The following is a 19,212-nucleotide window of genomic DNA, read 5'->3' as shown; positions in this document are numbered from 1 at the left end:
ATAAGGTCTAGTTCGTTTAATAACCAGTTCGTTAAAGGGTTCAATTCGCTACTTGGACCAGTTCGCCAAGATAACCCAAATTCGTTAAAGACTGAATAACGAACTAGAAAGTTTAATAAAATGACAGAACAGTCCCTGGACTTAGAAAAGAATGAATTAATTACAATTAGGCCCTTGAACTTTTGAGTTAGCGAATTAATTAATGATTCAAAATTGTAATGGAAAATGTGTTACGACGGTTAATGGAAATAAAATTTTTCCAAGCTGACCTAGCAGCTCGACCCCAGCCAGGGGCTCTGTCCCTTGGACCCTGCTAGGGGCTGCCTCCCCTAGACCTCGTTTCCAGGGGCGCTGCCCCCGGACCCCCGTTCGTTGAGGGTTATAAGTAGTGATAGTAATTGATGCATGTAATTATTATACAGTTAGCCGTGCCCAACTGAAGAAAGGAATAACTATTAATGGTGAACGTAACCGACTTCAGGTGAGTTTCTAGCCCCATTCCTTGTTATGTTTTCGGGGCTGTGTGCATACTCGATGTGATTAGTTAATACACTTATCCTAAGTGATAAGTGTATGCCATATATGTATTATGTGAAATGTATGAATGGTTTCTTGCCGGTACATGAACGATCTTCGGAAATGCATGTACTGCCAGGAAATGGTTGATGTTATATGTATGTTGTAAGATGAAGAGTGAATGATGTATGTATGTGCGAAACTTACGATTATGTATATAGAAAGTATGTTAAGGAGGCATGGAAGAAAAGGGTACCGGACCCTAATAATATCCGAGGATGGAGGGTACCGGACCCTAATAATATTCGATGATGAAGGGTGACCGGACCCTAATAATATCCGAGGATGGAGGGTACCGGACCCTAATAATATCCGAGGCATGTAGGGCGAATGCTCTTTATAACGTAAGGTTAGTTATGAATGTATATGAAGAATGATGGACAGGTTAAGTAAGTAATGCGTACCTACGGGCACGTATATGTGTATGTAAAGTAAGTTATGTGATTAACTAGAACTCACTCAGCGTAGCTGACTTTTAGTATGCACGCAGGCAAATAGGTTGAGGCAGCTCGCGTGATTGAAGACACATGGCATGGAATCGAAGATATTGGCATCTCGAAGAAATGTTGTGATGTTTTAAAGACTATGTTTTGTTTTAATTGACTATGAATGTTTTTATAAGACAAGATTTGAAGATTATGTAAAATATTATGGTTGAAGTTTTAATGTTCCGCGGATGTTTAAATTAACTCTGATTTTAAGAACCGTGTTTATGAGTAAATCCAACACCAAAGTAGGGCTACCGGTAACGGGGCACTTACAAGTTGGTATCAGAGCAAAGTTCGAGAGATTTAAGCATCCTATATGCTTAGACTCGAACAGAGAATGAGATTAAAGTAAGAAAAGAAAGAAGATGCCAGTTCGAGATAGCCACGTGTCACTCAAGCAAGCTCAGTAACGGTAAAGTGTATGATTAAATATGTATGTAAATGTTAGCTTAATTGCTAAAGAAAGAATATGTGAATGCTAGGGATAGGATTAAATTGATTGTTCGATTGGTTAACTGTTTAGAGTAGAACCAGCACAAATAGACTCATAAGAGGAAGTGTATAGGACACGGAAAGTAACGTGATCAGCTAATCACAGCGGGCCACTGTTATTACCTGTTAGCCTTACTATCCTTGTACTAAATAGTTCCTTGAATGATGACGTTTGTGTTTTCCTTTCCAGAATACGATGGCCGGATCTAGGGCAGTTGTTGGAGCAGGAGGCCGCACCGGACGTCGTGGCAGGCCTCGTCGCGTCCAACGACCAGATGGTGTAGTGGTCCAGGTGATCAGGGGCTTGATCCAGTTATTTATTTATTTAATTATTTAATTATTTTAAATAATACATTAAATAATAATATAAAACATTACGTTGATAATAATATAAAACATTACATTAATAATAATATAAAACATTACGTTGATACTAGTCTAATACAAGATTATCGGGCCTTCTATCCCACAAATGCTCGACCAACTCATGCTGAACGTTGCCATGTAACTCACGGCTCTTGATGATATTTATGTTGTCGAGTCGTTGTTCGTTGGTGATCGTCGATTCTTGTCTTGGAATATCACCTTGGTAGTTTTGACAAATAGTGTGACCCTCGTCTTCTAGTATCATGTTATGTAGGATTATACACGTGATGACGACTTCCGTTATCTTCTCCTTTGTCCAAAATCTTATTGGATTCGCCAAGATTGCCCATCTTTTCTTTAGGACTCCAAACGCCATTTCAATATCTTTCCTTGCCGATTCTTATTTCTTCGTGAAGTACTTTCGTTTGTCAGAAACTGGAGACGCGTAAGCTTGAACAAGTATCCCCCATTCGTTGTAAATTCCATCAACGAGGTAGTACTCGTACTTGAAATGTTCTCCATTTGCAAAAAAGCTTGAGAGGGTTCAACCCCGTCGATAAGGTCATCGATTATCGGTGACTGATCGATAACATTGAGGTCATTATTAGACCCGGCAACCCCAAATAACACATGTCAAATCCAAAGATCCTGTGACGCCACCGCCTCAAGTACAATAGTAGGGCCGGGGTAGAATAGGAAGACGAAGACGATGACGACTATGCCATTAATAAATATATATATATATATATATATATATATATATATATAGAAGTTTTGACAGAGAGAATGTATGGTTTGAGTTTTTATAGAAAGTGTGGATTTGTATTTATAGGTAAAAAAAATAATAAAAAAATAAAATAAATATATTTGACTGGCTAACGGTAAGGTTGACCAGTCAACAAGGCTCCAACGGCTATATTCCCCCCGCGGTCACACCCACGCCGGACGTCCGCGCCCCTGACCACTAAATGGGTGTAGTGGTGTTCGCGAGCCACATCACCGGCCACCTGGACCGCGCCCCGTCCTTTGCGAGCCACTACCCACAGTCTAATAACATACACTAATCCTCATCACATTCCATCAGGAGAATTAAACGATATACTTATTAATTAATCCCTTCGTCCCATTTTAAATGTCATTGACCCAAAACATACAAATTAAGATATGTTTGATCATTTTGTCTTATGAGCTGTAAAATGACAATAACGACCTTTACTGTAATAATTGTTTTGTAAAATGAAACATATAGTATATGTAATAGTAATGACACAATTGGAAATTGAATTTATATGTATAGAAATGACATTTAAATTGGGACAACCAAAATTGAAAATATGAACATTTAAAATAGGACGGAGGGAGTATTATATTGTCGGTTTCAAAATGTATTCCACTATAAATATAAATATAATTATGTCTCATTGTAATGATTATATGTACAAATAATGAATTAATCCTCCTCTCTATTCTCTATAGTTTATAACATATATGTAATTAGGAATTAAAGTAAGTTTTCAAAAAGGATATATTTTCCATCTAAATTAACAAACTTACAAAACTTAAGGTTGACAAAGTTGAACTTCCTCCGATTTAATTGTTATAAATAAATAAATATATATATATATATATATATATATATATATATAAAATTTAATATGTTATAATATTACCGTAATTATAAGAATATTGGATATGATAGAAATAAGTAAATATATGAGAAGTGTACTGGGGTGATATTTCATTTCCATCGAAGCAGTATTTATACTACACAAAAGGTAAAATATACAGGGGACAAATCTCAGACATTTGAAATATGTGGAGTGTTCATGTGGCCAAAACTTTTGACAAAAGTGACATACAACTTGCAAGGTCGTCGGTGGTTTCACAACACTCCCCCTTGGATGACACTTTTTCAAAACTTCGGGGTCTTGAAGTACTGCCTCATTAAAAACCTTGTTAAAGAAAAACCCAATGGGAAAAAACTTTAGTTAAGGGAAAAAGAGTGCAGTATATAGCTCCCCCTCATATTGCAGGTCGTTACATTGTCCGTACATGGCGCATGCCAATATCATGAACATGTTTCCTGAATGTTGCTGTGGGAAGTGCTTTTGTGAAAAGATCAGCTGAGTTGTTGCTGGACTGGACATATCTCATCTCAACCTGATTGTCTTTAATAAGGTCTCGAGTATACTCAAAGTATCTTGGTGGTATATGCTTTGTTCTGTCACTTTTGATATACCCTTCCTTCATTTGCGAGACACAAGCTGCATTATCTTCATAAATAGGAGTTGGAATTCGATATTTCTCTAATCCACAAGAAATCAATATGTGTCGTGACATAGATCTTAACCATACACATTCTCTTGAAGCTTCATGCAATGCAATGACTTCAGCATGATTTGAAGATGTTGCAATGAGTGTTTGTTTCTGAGAACGCCATGAAATCGCAGTTCCTCCATTCTTAAATACGTATCCAGTTTGAGATTTTGCTTTATGGGGATCAGATAAATAACCTGCATCTGCATAACCAACTAACCCTTCTTTTGAATCGTTAGGATAAAATAAACCTAAATCAGCAGTTCCTTTTAGATACCGAAAAATATGTTTAATGCCATTCCAATGTCTTTTAGTAGGGGATGAACTGAATCTTGCCAATAAGTTAACTGCAAAAGAAATGTCAGGTCTTGTACAGTTAGTAAGATACATAAGTGCTCTAATTGCACTGAGGTATGGTACTTCGGGACCAAGAATCTCTCCATTATCTTCGCAAGGACGAAATGGATCATTGTCAACATTGAGTGATCTAACAACCATTGGTGTGCTTAAAGGGTTTGCTTTGTCCATATTGAAACGTTTTAAGAGTTTCTCAGTATAAGTTGACTGATGCATAAGTATTCCATTGTGCATATGCTCAATTTGTAAACCAAGACAATATTTGGTTTTTCCAAGGTCTTTCATTTCAAATTCTTTCTTTAAAAGAGCAATCGCTTCATTAATTTCTTTTTGTGTCCCAATTAAATTGAGATCATCAACATACACAGCTATGATCACATATCCTGATGTTGTCTTCTTGATGAAGACGCATGGACAAATAAGATTATTTGTGTATCCTTTGCTTATCAAATAATCACTCAAACGATTGTACCACATCCTTCCAGATTCTTTCAGTCCATACAAGGATCTTTGTAACTTAATGGAATACAATTCCTTAGGCTTTGAGCTTATAGCTTCGGGGAGTTTAAATCCTTCGGGAATTTTCATATAGATGTCACTATCTAGTGATCCATACAAGTAAGCTGTGATAACATCCATAAGACGCATCTCTAAATTTTTAGAGACTGCCAAGCTGATTAAATATCTAAACGTAATAGCATCCATAACAGGAGAATACGTTTCTTCATAGTCAATTCCTGGCCTCTGAGAAAAACCTTGAGCTACAAGTCTTGCTTTATATCTTGTAACTTCATTTTTCTCATTTCGTTTTCTCACAAAAACCCATTTATATCCTACAGGTTTCATTGACTTTGGTGTAATGACAATAGGTCCAAAAACCTTTCGATTATTTAGGGAATTTAATTCAGCTTGCATGGCATCTTTCCATTTGTTCCAATCTTGTCGATTTTTACAATTATCTACAGATTTTGGTTCAGGGTCATCATTTTCTTCCATGATATCACTTGCCACAGAATAAGAAAATATATCATCAATATTTTCCTTTTCATCTCGATCCCACATTATATGTGATTTACCATAGTTTATTGACAATTTTTTATTGGAATCATTTATTTCTTCCTGAGGAAATGTTATATCATTTATTATTTCCTGAGGGAAGGTTTTGTCAATCATTCCTTCCTTAGGGTCAGTATCATTCTCAGAACCCTTTCTTTTTCGAGGATTTTTATCTTTTGAACCGATTGGCCTTCCACGTTTTAAACGTTTTTGAGATTCATGAGGTGCATTATTATGGTTTTGCTTGCTTGGAATCTCAATTCGAGCTGGAGCATTAGCAGCTGGTATATGAGATTTAGTGACCCTGTTTATATCAGTAAATGCATCAGGTAACTGATTTGAAATTTCTTGTAGATGTATTATTTTTTGAACCTCTGTCTCACTTTGTTTTGATCTTGGGTCTAGGTGTAACAATGATGGCACACACCATGATATATCTCTTTCTTGCTTTTTCATTTCTCCCCCTAATGCCGGGAACATTGTCTCGTTAAAATGGCAATCAGCAAAACGTGCTGTAAATACATCACCTGCTAAAGGTTCAAGGTATCTTATGATGGAAGACGTTTCATATCCAACATATATTCTCAACCTTCTTTGGGGACCCATTTTTGTGCGTTGTGGTGGTGCAATAGGAACATACACAGCACACCCAAAAATTCTAAGATGAGAGATATTTGGCTCATTTCCAGAAACAAGTTGTGTGGGAGAGTATTTATGATTTGCACTTGGTCTCACACGGATTAATGATCCAGCATGCATAATTGCATGACCCCAAATAGAAACAGGGAGTTTTGTCCTCATTATTAATGGTCTAACTATTAGCTGTAGGCGTTTGATCAACGACTCGGCTAAGCCATTTTGTGTGTGTACATGAGCAACAGGGTGTTCTACAACAATCCCCACAGACATGCAATAGTCATCAAAAGCATGTGATTTAAATTCTCCTGCATTATTAAGCCTTACTCTTTTAATGGTATAATCCGGAAAATGTGCACGTAATTTGATAATTTGAGCAAGAAATTTTGCAAAAGCAACATTACGAGTCGATAATAAAGAGATATTAGACCATCTGCTGGATGCGTCTATTAAGACCATGAAGTATCTAAATGGTCCACATGGTGGATGAATTGGTCCACATATGTCACCTTGAATTCTTTCAAGAAACATTGGTGTTTCTTTATCGACTTTTAATGGCGAAGGCCTTGTAATTAATTTTCCAAGAGAACAAGATGTACATTGAGACATTTTATCTATTTTGTGGATTTTTTGACCTTTCAGTGGATGCCCATGTGTATTTTCAATGATCATTTTCATCATTGTGGATCCTGGATGGCCTAATCTGTCATGCCATAAGTTTATGATACCAGAATCGCAACAATTTTCTTTGACTGCCATATGTGCTTGAGGCACATTTATATATGTATAATGCAAACCAGAATGGAGCATTGGCAATTTTTCCAATATTTGATCTTTGCTTATGATATGCAAATATTTTTCATTACTAACAGTCCTTGACTGAGTATCATATCCATTATGATATATGTTTCTGAAACTCAACAAATTTCTTGTTGATTTTGGGGAAAATAAAACATTTTCTATTTTGAGCTTTGTACCATTTGGTAATGCTAAATTAGCTTTTCCCACTCCTTCTATCAAGTTTGTAGGACCTGATATTGTATTGATGATCCCTTTTGTTGGTTTGAGTTTATAAAAATATTTTTTAGATCTAAGTATAGTATGCGTGACTCCACTATCTGCTATACATATATCTTCTTCATTTGTTTGATCTTGTGCTCCGGTGATTTTCATTTTAAATCTTGAAAAATATTAAGAAAAAATAATAAGTGTATAACGAAAACATGATATTTTAATAAGAACTTTATTTAATTGAAACACAAGTAGTACATGAAAGAGGAACTACATAATTAAAGATAATGAGAACACACTTAATAATTGCATCTAATTATAGTAGTCAAGCGACTTTGTTTCAAAGTTCCACCTCAAAGCCTTCAACGCTCAGCTCAGCATTGAGATTATTAAAGTTATCAACATAGTTCACTTCTTTCTCTTTTCCTTTTAGAGAGGCTTGGTACAGTTCACACAGATGTGGAGCTGTGCGACAAGCCTTTCCCCAGTGGTTTGTACTTCCACATCTAAAACATGAAGTGCCATTGTTTTCGGACCTACCAGCTTCATTCCATTTATTTTGGTGGTTGGAATTGGTATTGTGTGGGACATGATAATTATTGGCTCTCTGGTTACGACCACGGCCACGGCCACGACCACGACCGTAAGAATTATTGTACCATTTGAATGAAAGCTTACGATCATTAAAATGTCTTTTGTCAAAATGACCACGGCCACGTCCACGGCCTCGTCCTCGACTTTGTTCCCATTTATGACCAGAATTTTTATGAGAACTTTTGTGAGCAACATGTGCTTCTAGTATTGCTAATGAACCCGTGGGACGAGATTGATGATTTTTCATCAATAATTCATTATTTTTCTCTGCTACAAGGAGCAATGCATTTAGATAATGTGTTTGCAAGTTTATGTTTGATGCATGAAACGTGGAGAAAGTTTTCTCTAACTTTTCTTCCTCTGTTACGGGATACCCACAAAATTCTAGCTTTGAGCAAATTCGGTATAAAGCAGAGGTGTAATCATTTACCCTCTTAAAATCTTGGAACCTAAGACTGTTCCATTCATCTCTAGAAGTAGGAAGTAAAACTTCCCTTAGATGACCGAATCTGCTTTTCAAATCTTCCCATATCATATATGGGTTATCATAATTAAAATACTCATGCTGTAGTAATTCATCAATATGTTTATGGATGAAAACATCAGCTCTTGCTTTATCCTGGTCAGAGCAATCACTGTATTCTTGGATTGTTTCTAACACATCCATAGATTTTAAATGTCTTTTGACATTTGCTGTCCAAGACATATAATTTTCTCCAGAAATGTTGAGTGCAGGGAATTCGAGTTTTGCTATATTTGACATTTTGTTGCTTTCTTGATTAGGATATAAGCGGCTCGTGCTGATAACGTGTTATAATATTACCGTAATTATAAGAATATTGGATATGATAGAAATAAGTAAATATATGAGAAGTGTACTGGGGTGATATTTCATTTCTATCGAAGCAGTATTTATACTACACAAAAGGTAAAATATACAGGGGACAAATCTCAGACATTTGAAATATGTGGAGTGTTCATGTGGCCAAAATTTTTGACGAAAATGACGTACAACTTGCAAGGTCGTCGGCGGTTTCACAACATAATAGGAATTCTTTTAGTTTATTGTCTTGCTGGTTGTAAATTGCATTTGGGTCCACAATGAAAGGGGGTCCAACGTCATAATCATGATACGAAAAATAATGTTGGAACTATGATTTGGGCCTGGAATATTATTATTGCTAGGGACGGTTGGTGGTGGGGTGAAGAGTTGGCCCGCCCACGTAATTGAGAAGTAGAAGAAGAAATAGCTTTTATCACAACTTTATTTGTTACTAGGTTGTAACCATCATTATCATTATGCATAATTACATATACGAAAAAAAGGCTGAAATATTGAAAAAATGAAAATCTAAAATATTGATTTACACAAATGACATGCTAAGTTTGGACGTACTAATAACCCGCTCGGGCCTAACATTTAGATCGAGCGTCCACCCCAAGCTTACCATTTGACGAATGACCAACCCGAACGTGCCATTTGGGCTTAGACCCATGCCCATTGGGCCCAATTGTGTCTCACACCTTCTCCTATTCGCTTCAAGTTTTCTGAATACCAAAAGTTTGTTTACTTGTTCATTATATCTCAATTCAAATTTATTTCTTATAAAAAATTACAACATATTACATGTTTGTCTATAAACCACTAATTTGTTTACAAGATATACTATTTACAACCTTTAAACTTGTTTCATATCTAAATGTTTAAAGTGAAAAAGAAATAAATAATGCTCGAAAATCGCTCGATGTTCATTTAAAAAATGCTCGATTGGATTTTGGCTCGTTTTGATTTTGGCTCGGTTCGAATTTCAGTCGTTCGGTTCCGTTCGATTGTAAATAAACCAAGCAACGAGCAAGCCTTTGTTCGATTCAACTCGACTCGTGAACAGCCCTAGCTCAAGGGACTAAACATACTAATAGTCCATTATTTTTGTTTAAAAGTAAGGCCATAACAAGAAGTGACCCATGCAAAACCCCAATGCCCCATATTTATTTTCCAAAACCAATTGCCAATATCAAATTTAATATCTTTTTTTTATTCATAATGAGTTTTATATAATTTACTATAAAACGATTACAATAAAGTGGCAGGCAAACGGGCAACAAGCTGCGCCGCAACCCCCTTTTGAACAGCAAAGCCAATCCTGCTAAAAACGAAGCTTTGGGACCTAGAAGCTGAAGAGCATTCACAAGGGACTACACATCCCAATGTCTAAATCCATATGGCAACTTGTAAATTTGAAGGAACCCAAACTTCACCATTATGGAGAATTAAGGACTGTTATAAGTTTGAATATGCAAACTTGGAGTATCCCCCCCCCCCCTCCTCCCATCTCTCTCTTACACATCCATATTATATAATATTATACACATTCATACATATTTAATATTTTTTTAACAAGGTTTGTAAAGGTTTGTTGTTGTGAAAGAAAGTGAGATTTTTGAGAAAAAATTGAACTATGATGTGACAGTTTGTATAAGTTTGTTGTTGTGAATGTTCTAAATACTAACCTGCTAACGAATATATAACAGTGACTCTCGACATTCTCCTCAATTGAATACCAATAAATAACATCCTTTTGCCAAAATCAAGTTTGAAAATCGCCATCGGGAATTCATAATTCTTTTCTAATATAGGTTCTTTTCTAATTTTGATCAAAAATTAATAGGCAAATTAATTAAAAATAAATGATCTCACATTCTATGTATTGTTAGATAATAATCCTACATTTAAAAATAACAGTTCTTTCAACAATGTTTCTCTCAATGGGCCCTGTTGAAAAACACTTAACATGTTTTTGCGCCCTAATTTCAAACCGATGTTTTAGGGCATTTAATCGGAATAAGTATGCGAGTCAACTGATTTAAAACTTATCTCGAAATGGTGATCCAAATGACGAAACAATGTTTCAATTCAGGTGTTTGAATTTTCAATCAACAAAAAATACGTCATTTGAATCACCATTTCAGGATAAGTATCACTAAACTCGTATCTTTCTTCCGATTAAAAACTCTAATACATCGGCTTGAAATTCGGAAAAACATTTAACGATGTTAGGTATTTTTTATTGGAGGTCAACTAAGAGAAAAATAGTCAAAATATTAAAACGTTGGCAATGATTTATAAATGTGCCATTATTATAAGTCAATATACAAAAAGTGTGGTTTTGTATTTCTAATTTGCCAAATTAATAGACACATAAAACTAGGACTATTGCATGTTCCGTGTATAGGTCTAAGATACGTCAACATTTTATTTTTTCATCATATAGGTTTGATATTGACTTGAATATTTAATTAATGTTTTCTGATATTGATTAATCTCTTGCACTCTTGGTATTAATAATTTAGTTTAGTGGGTAAAAATTTGATTCATGCTTACCATCTATTTGGACTTGGGTAGTGGAATCGAATTTTAGATTAATTAGTTACTACGTAGTTTTGGGAATTTATAAATTTGGCATGTTTGATCGATCTATTTTTTGCATATTTGACTCAATTTAACTGATCTATGTTTGGAAAGTTTTAACTTCTGTTAAACACTCGCCCTTTCTCACCACTGAAAAAAAAATCCTGAAACCGCCACAGCTTCTACCGATACACAAATTTGCCACACGATGATTTGGTCAATGGATCGGATAGATACCAAAATTGGAACAATTAATACTAGTGTGTGTTTTGTCGATACTCTCCCGACCATATTTGTCAAATGCCAAATGTTATATAAATGGTTGAGGCCGCTTAGAAATTTATCCAATACTGATTTCTATGTAGAATCCGTTTTTGAAAGATTAATTTACAAATTGATTACACTTCTTTTTGAGCTAAACTATAAACATGAAGTCATAATTTTCCTATAATTTAAATTGGTTGAACATCTTGATTACAATATACGTTTTCTTTTTATCCCGCTAGTTTTAATTATAGCGTAAGCAATGATTCATTTACAGTTAGATGCTGTAAGCAGTGACATCAACTTGTACATATAATATAGTGGATGCCTTGAGAACATTCACCAAAATTCTTTTGAACACATACCCCACTATCCATACACCTATATAAATACCAAACTGCCACCACCTGATCACTTCACATTCAATCCATCAAAAATATTATCTGCTTTCAACACGTACGTACGCACATAATAATTCTTACTTGAAATGGCTGATTCAGATGTGATCCTGCTAGACCTATGGATCAGTGTGTTCGGTGCGAGGGTGAGAATTGCTCTAGCTGAAAAGGGGGTTAAGTATGAGTACCGAGAAGAAAAGCTGGATGACAAAAGCCCACTTCTTCTTGAGATGAACCCGGTTCACAAGAAAATCCCTGTCCTTATTCACCATGGCAAACCCGTATGTGAATCCAACATCATTGTTCAGTACATCGATGAGACGTGGCACGCTAACTCTCCGCCATTGTTGCCTTCTGATCCTTATCTCCGAGCTCAAGCTAGATTCTGGGCTGACTTTGTTGACAAGAAGGTACCCTATAAACTAAAATAGTGCATGCACGTATATGTTTAAGTGATAATAGTTATAATAATAATAATAACAATAATAATAATAATAATAATAATAATAATAATAATAATAATAATAATAATAATAATAATAAACGGAAAATCATCAAATTAGGAAATTTTTTTAAAAGTGGTGCTTGTTTCAAATAAATCACAAGGGGTATTTTGTTTTTAATTACAAAAAGGGTTTTCGGGGTTAGTATTGACGAATAAGAAAACAATAGAGTGTAAGAGAGATCAAAATTGTAAACGACTTATTCGCCAATAACATTTGCAATTTAGCTCTTATTTGCCACTAACAATTTCAATTTAACTCTTACTCGTCACTAGCAATGGAAATTAACTCTTATTCATCAATGGTAGTTGCAATTAACTTTTATTCGCCACAATCGGTGGCAATTAACTCTTACTATGAAATAAAAGCTTTTTCATTCTTTTATTCGTCAATACTAACCTCAAAAACACCAACACCCCTTGTAATCAATGTGTGAAATTAGCCCCACTTCTAAAAAGATTCTCAAAATAGTCTCATTGACCAAAAATGTTATGAAAATAGGCTTTCCTTTCTAAAGTTAATAAAATAGCCTTAACGTTGTGCTTTTGCGGCTTGTACCAATCTCTATGACCTCCATCGTCAGTATTTTCCTTCTCCTGCCTCATATGAGGCAACACATCACCTTATCTCGTGCTTCAACCTTAAACTCTGGCGCCGTCCTCTCATGCACCACTGTTTCTCTTGCACCATACTTCGTTCTCCTGCGTCAAAATGATTAATTGATAATTTAACAAATTCCATGGCTGTTTTGATAATTTCTTTAATAAAATGCATATTTTTGTGGTTTTCTCTAAAAATAATAATGCATGATCACAAGTATATATACATCTAATGCATGCATGTATGCAAATGTTAAATGATAAGTTTTGTTCGTGTTGTGAAGATATATGAAGGTGCTAAGAAGATATGGACGACAAAAGGCGAAGAACAAGAAGCGGCAAAGAAGGAATTCATGGATGTGTTGAAGGTGTTAGAAGGACAGCTTGGAGAGAAGCCATACTTGGTCGGAGAAAGCTTTGGGTTTGCGGATATCGCAATGATTCCGTTCTGCATTTGGTTCTATACGTTGAACAAGATTGGGAATATGAATATAGAGAAAGAATGCCCAAAACTGGCGGCTTGGGTGAAACGCTGCATGGAAAGAGAGAGCGTCACAAAATCTCTTCCTGATGCTCATAAGTTTTATGAGCTCGTCCTGGAAATGCAGAAGAAAAAGGGCCAGTAGTTTGTTAATACTATATAATTATCATTATATAGTTTGATGAAGTAATAAGAGAATAATGTGATAATAGTGCTACTATTAATAAAAGATGACACTCCGGTCATGTGTCTTCTGCTTTTAATATTGTGTCGATGTATTTGTTAGTTTCATTATATTAAATATATCGTGTATTACACAAGTTGAGTAACAAAAATAATGCATTTTATAAATATGAAACGGTATAATTTATAATACATGAGTTAAATAATGAAAAGTATGATCATTTTATAATAAAGTTATAATAATCTTTGTGAACAAACTTATTATTATTTTTTGTTAAAATAAAAATCTCTTATAAAAAAGAAGTATATTACTGAAAATAAAAATTTATTAAATTCAATTCGACAAATGTGTATAATTAATAGGAGGGCAACAACAAAAAAGGTGAGAGAATGCACCCGAGTTTGACATACAACAGTATATAGAAACACAAATACAGATTAATTAGGTGGGTTGTATAAATGTGGTATGTCTTTCAGAGTTCTTTATTAACTAGTTGCATTAAAGTCATTAAAAGTATATATATAGATATAGCTAGTTATAGCTTCTGACAGAATTTTACCAAGACCACACGCTGTGGGCTTTAAAAGGGCAGTAAAGGGGGCTATATGGAAGTGGAACACCGTGCCGGGGTGATAAAGGGTTGGGGCTTTATCCAGACGAAGGGCACTATGGGATGTGGTGGGGGATGGGGGTGTGGAGTGGGTGGGAGTCGTGGTTGGCAGTGTGGCCGAGTGGGTAGGGGTGGTGACTGCTGGTGGTGATGTCGGCAAAGAAGACGAAGGAGTACAAGTAAGGGTGTGTTTGGCTGAGATTTTCAAAGTTGCTTATTTGCTTTTCAAAAGACAAATAACCAACTAATCATGTTTGGGTATCATAAACGCACTTCTATGTTTTGCCTTTCCTTGTGTGTTAAAAAGATAGTTTACAGAAGCAAGCAATCAAAGCCTTTTGTTTTGTTTTTTGCTTTTGGATTACCAAATTACAAATATACACAACATTCCATTATCTATTAAACTAGTAAATATATGAGAACACCGTCTTTGGTCATTTTAACTACTTTTTGGTATTTTCTTAACCACAAAAGCTAATTCAAAAATTTTTTCAAAAAACTAATTTTGAAAAAGCCAAAATAAGAAAGCACTTTTGGATTTAAATTATAAGCTTAGACAAACATCCTTTAAAGATGCTGTATATTATTATTAAAATTTTATGTTTATGTGAAAAGACGACTTTTGCCATGGCCTCATCATTATTTTAACGAAATAATCTAACGAGTTTGATCACCTAACTCAAAGTGTATCGGTGTGTAGACATCGGGCGGTGGGTTAATTTTGAAAATGAGGTTGCAAATTTATGTGAACCATATGTACACAGGTGAAAAATGTATTGAACACTAAAAAAGAATCAAAGTATCTTTAGTTGTTGATAAAATTGTTTGTTAGTGGATAGAGACAGAAAGTCAGCTATAAAATAAATAAAAGCATGCATACACGTAACTTTTTTATTATAAGAATAGAGTAGGTAGTAGTTTAATAATGAGTAAATTGAATAGAGTACCTAACATGACCATATCAACCAATTTCATACTACTATATTCTTATAAAATAGAAAAGTTTCACCTTTAGTCCCTAACTCTCTATTCTTCGCTTTAAACTTTCAGTTGCATCAAGGTTTATTATTTTACATGTCAAGCTGAGGGGTATTTTAATGTTTTTAACTAAGTACAAGTTAATGTATAATTCAATCTCTTTATAGTTGATAAATATTTTAATTTTTGATTTAAATAAAACATGATAAAAAGATATTTTGGTGAATGGCAAATCTAGGAGCAATAAATTTTGTTTTGTGTTTCTAACGGATCCATCATTCTAAATCTATATAAAACCGAAAATAGAATGGATTCTGACGAACCTGAACCCACAAGTCTAGCTCCGCCCATGAATGCATGTTTACCTTTTAATGACTATCATATGGTACCACTAGTCACTAGATTGGGGAGAGTAGGCAGATCTATATATATAAAAAGACCATAAGACATATGTTATTATGTTATTAAAAGAAATTCGCGTAAGCAGTGACATTACAGTTAAGATTAAGATGATGTAAGTAGTGATAAATAGATACTTTTATATTGAGGACCTGAGTTTCATATGATTTATAAATACCAATCACCTCATAACATATTCATCATATTATTTACAATGGCTAGTTCAGATGTAATCCTGCTAGACATGCGGGTCAGCGTGTACGGTTCCAGGGTAAGAATTGCTCTGGCTGAAAAGAGTGTTCACTATGAGTACCGAGAAGAAAACCTGGCCGACAAAAGCCCACTTCTCCTTGAGATGAGCCTGGTTCACAGGAAAATCCCGGTTCTCATCCACCATGGCAAACCCATATGTGAATCCAACGTCATTATTCAGTACAACGATGAGACATGGAACACCAACTCTCCGCCCTTGTTGCCTTCCGATCCTCATCTCCGAGCTCAAGCCAGGTTCTGGGCTGATTTCATCGACAAGAAGGTACCTTAAGTCCTTAACTAATCTCATGATTAGTCATTCATGTAAATGAACTGAACGTCCAGTGAACTGTTTGGCAGGAAGTTCATTTATGTTCGTTCATTTAATGAACGATCAAAAATAAACAAAAAGTTTATTACTTTTGAAATAATAATAATAATAATAATAATAACAATAATCAGGTTTGTTTGTTTTTGTGTTTTGAAGGTATATGATAGTGGAATGAAGATATGGAAGACAAAAGGCGAAGATGGTCAAGAAGAATTCGTAGATGTGTTGAAGGTGTTAGAAGGACAGCTTGGTGAGTGAAAAGCCGTATTTGGTTGGGGAAAGCTTTGGGTTTGCGGATATCGCATTGATTCCCTTCAGCACATGGTTCTATTCGTTGAACAAGGTTGCGAAGAATATGAAGATAGAGGAAGAATGCCCAGAACTAGCAGCTTGGGTGAACCGGTGCAAGGAAAGAGAGAGTGTCTCCAAAACTCTTGTTGATCCTCTTAAGCTTTATCAGCTCCTCATGGAAAGGGAAAAGAAAAAAGGCCAGTAGTTAATTAATTAATAATATATCATGTGATTTAAGTTAATAATTGCAAATAATTGTGATAATATATGATAATGTTGCAATTTGTAAAAGATGACACTTGGGTGTGTCTTGTGTTTTTTAAATATGGTGCCGGTGTATTTGTTTGAATTAGTGTTTTAAATTCTGAGAGATGCTGTTGACTGTGATTGGCTTTACAAGCTTTCAAAACTTGAAACAACTTCCAACTACATTACAAATTAAAAAAATTTAAAACATTAACTTCAAACCGGGCCTTGTACACACCGCCCGTCACACTATGGGAGCTGGCCATGCCCGAAGTCGTTACCTTAACCGCAAGGAGGGGGATGCCGAAGGCAGGGCTAGTGACTGGAGTGAAGTCGTAACAAGGTAGCCGTACTGGAAGGTGCGGCTGGATCACCTCCTTTTTAGGGAGAGCTAATGCTTGTTGGGTATTTTGGTTTGACACTGCTTCACACCCAAAAAGAAGGGAGCTACGTCTGAGTTAAACTTGGAGATGGAAGTCTTCTTTCGTTTCTCGACAGTGAAGTAAGACCAAGCTCATGAGCTTATTATCTCAGGTCGGAACAAGTTGATAGGATCCCCCTTTTTTCGTCCCCATGCCGCCGGTGTGGTGACATGGGGACGAAAAAAGGAAAGAGAGGGATGGGGTTTCTCTCGCTTTTGGCATAGTGGGCCCCCGGTGGGGGGCTCACACGACGGGCAGAATATCATACATCTCACTTTTGTTATATAGTGAGAGATGCCTTGTTGTACATGTAAAACATGGAGCAAAACCAATTTGAAGGACCCGAATGACTAATACGAAAAGTGTAAGGGTGGTACGGAAGATCTCAAGGGACGGTTTGGTGGAGATCCAAAGTTCAGGGACCAAGTTGAATAACTTGGTGTCATAGTTATATTTTATTTATTATTAAATAAATTAGAAGTCTAATATGTTTATGTTTCCTAGTTTGAGTAGGATTATGGTATTGGGTGTTATATAAACCCATCATTAGTTTTCTTTTGTTCGAGTAGAAATATTTTGTTCTTGTTTCTTATTAATGAAAAAAGTCGCATAAACGTTTTATGCAATATAGTGTTTGATATTCTTGATTCACTTGTCTAAGGTTTAACAGTACCAACATCAGGTTAATTTAGCTAGTGAGATCATAGTTCAAAACATTTAACAAGAAACGCTTACTTTAGCTTACCATGTCAACCATATTAGACATTGTCGCATATAACGCGTTTATTAGTTTATACACACTTATCAAACATCAAACACTTGTTAACATTCACAACTTTACATCCTTGCTCATAATATTTACAAACTAGCTAGATGGGAATGAATACTTATGAGTTATGAACACGAAACAGCGGCCGGGAAAGAAGATCGTCTTGGCAAAAAGACTAAAATGCCCCTCAGGTGAGGGGCACATGAGCTTTTTTAATTGATAAATGCAACTGTGTTTGTTCTAGAAACCAAAATGATTATAGAATTTAAGCCCCATGCCCTAATTTGTTAAAAGTTTTTTTTACTAGCTAGAGCTCGAACCGACGAACCCTCATATAAAGGTTAATTTTTAACATATGTACACCATCAGCTGAAACGCACTTTGTTGATGATGTTGATACCCATAATGTTAGTCAAAAAGAACGTATATTGAAAGTTAAGATGGCGTAAGCAGTGACATAATTATACTCCTTGTTGACTTCTTCAAATTTCTTCTAAACACCACACTTTCAGAGTTTCAGTTGATGCTCCACTTTCCCTACATATATAAATACCAATAGCCTCATTTCACATTCATCATAACATATAATATACATAGCAAATGGATGGTTCCGATGTCATACTGCTAGACGTCTGGGTTAGTGTGTTCGGTGCGAGGGTAAGAGTTGCTCTGGCTGAGAGGGGGGTTAAGTATGAGTACCGAGAAGTAAACCTGCACGACAAAAGCCCGCTTCTTCTTGAAATGAACCCGGTTCACAAGAAAATCCCGGTCCTCATCCACAATGGAAGATCCATATGTGAATCCAACGTCATTGTTCAGCACATCGATGACGCATGGCACACCAACTCTCCATCCTTGTTGCCTTCTGATCCTCATCTTCGAGCCCAGGCAAGATTTTGGGCTGAATTCATTGACAAGAAGGTACAACCTAATTACCTAAACTAATCTAGTGCATGCATGTATGCAAATGTTATGTGATAATAATAATAACAGGGGAAAGTGAATACGGTGCTGTCCCCTGCCTAACCTTACACAAAAAACACATCAAAGCTACGTAGTTTTGATGTTAAAAAACCCTAAAACTAAAAGAGATAGAAACACGTACATGCAATCACATCTCTCTCAGTTGCTTCATTGCAAACCCAACAACAACCCTAGGTCATTCCAGTATGTGGTGATCGGAA

The 19,212-nt window shown here is 35.6% G+C and overlaps 2 protein-coding genes and 2 pseudogenes across 3 annotated transcripts in view; all 4 read left to right on the top strand.

The window, feature by feature from the left end:
* Nucleotides 1–11,954: 11,954 nt before the first annotated feature.
* On the top strand, nt 11,955–13,810 carry LOC143553889 (putative glutathione S-transferase). The gene is made up of 2 exons (XM_077043779.1): nt 11,955–12,373; nt 13,350–13,810. Exons 1-2 carry the CDS (start codon nt 12,053–12,055, stop codon nt 13,689–13,691), a joined length of 663 nt encoding a protein of 220 aa, XP_076899894.1. The 5' UTR covers nt 11,955–12,052; the 3' UTR covers nt 13,692–13,810.
* A 2,066-nt stretch (nt 13,811–15,876) lies between these two features.
* On the top strand, nt 15,877–16,937 carry LOC143553887 (glutathione S-transferase 3-like; annotated as a pseudogene). The gene is made up of 2 exons (XR_013138912.1): nt 15,877–16,252; nt 16,457–16,937. The product of XR_013138912.1 is annotated as a glutathione S-transferase 3-like (transcript).
* A 135-nt stretch (nt 16,938–17,072) lies between these two features.
* Nucleotides 17,073–17,205, top strand: LOC143553892 (18S ribosomal RNA; annotated as a pseudogene).
* Nucleotides 17,206–18,628: 1,423 nt separating this feature from the next.
* LOC143553888 (putative glutathione S-transferase parA) overlaps nt 18,629–19,212 on the top strand; it is a 33,256-nt gene continuing 32,672 nt past the window's right edge. The window contains exon 1 of the mRNA XM_077043778.1: nt 18,629–18,949. Coding sequence (XP_076899893.1) covers nt 18,629–18,949 — 321 coding nt within the window. The remainder of the gene's footprint in view (nt 18,950–19,212) is intronic.

This window comes from Bidens hawaiensis, unplaced genomic scaffold, assembly GCF_021521415.1.
Source record: "Bidens hawaiensis isolate Kalapana, Puna unplaced genomic scaffold, B.hawaiensis_p1.1 tig00017405_1, whole genome shotgun sequence".
NCBI classification, from domain to species: domain Eukaryota; kingdom Viridiplantae; phylum Streptophyta; class Magnoliopsida; order Asterales; family Asteraceae; genus Bidens; species Bidens hawaiensis.
The sequence above is the reverse complement of the archived record's forward strand: the minus strand, read 5'-3'. Positions and strand labels throughout refer to the sequence as shown.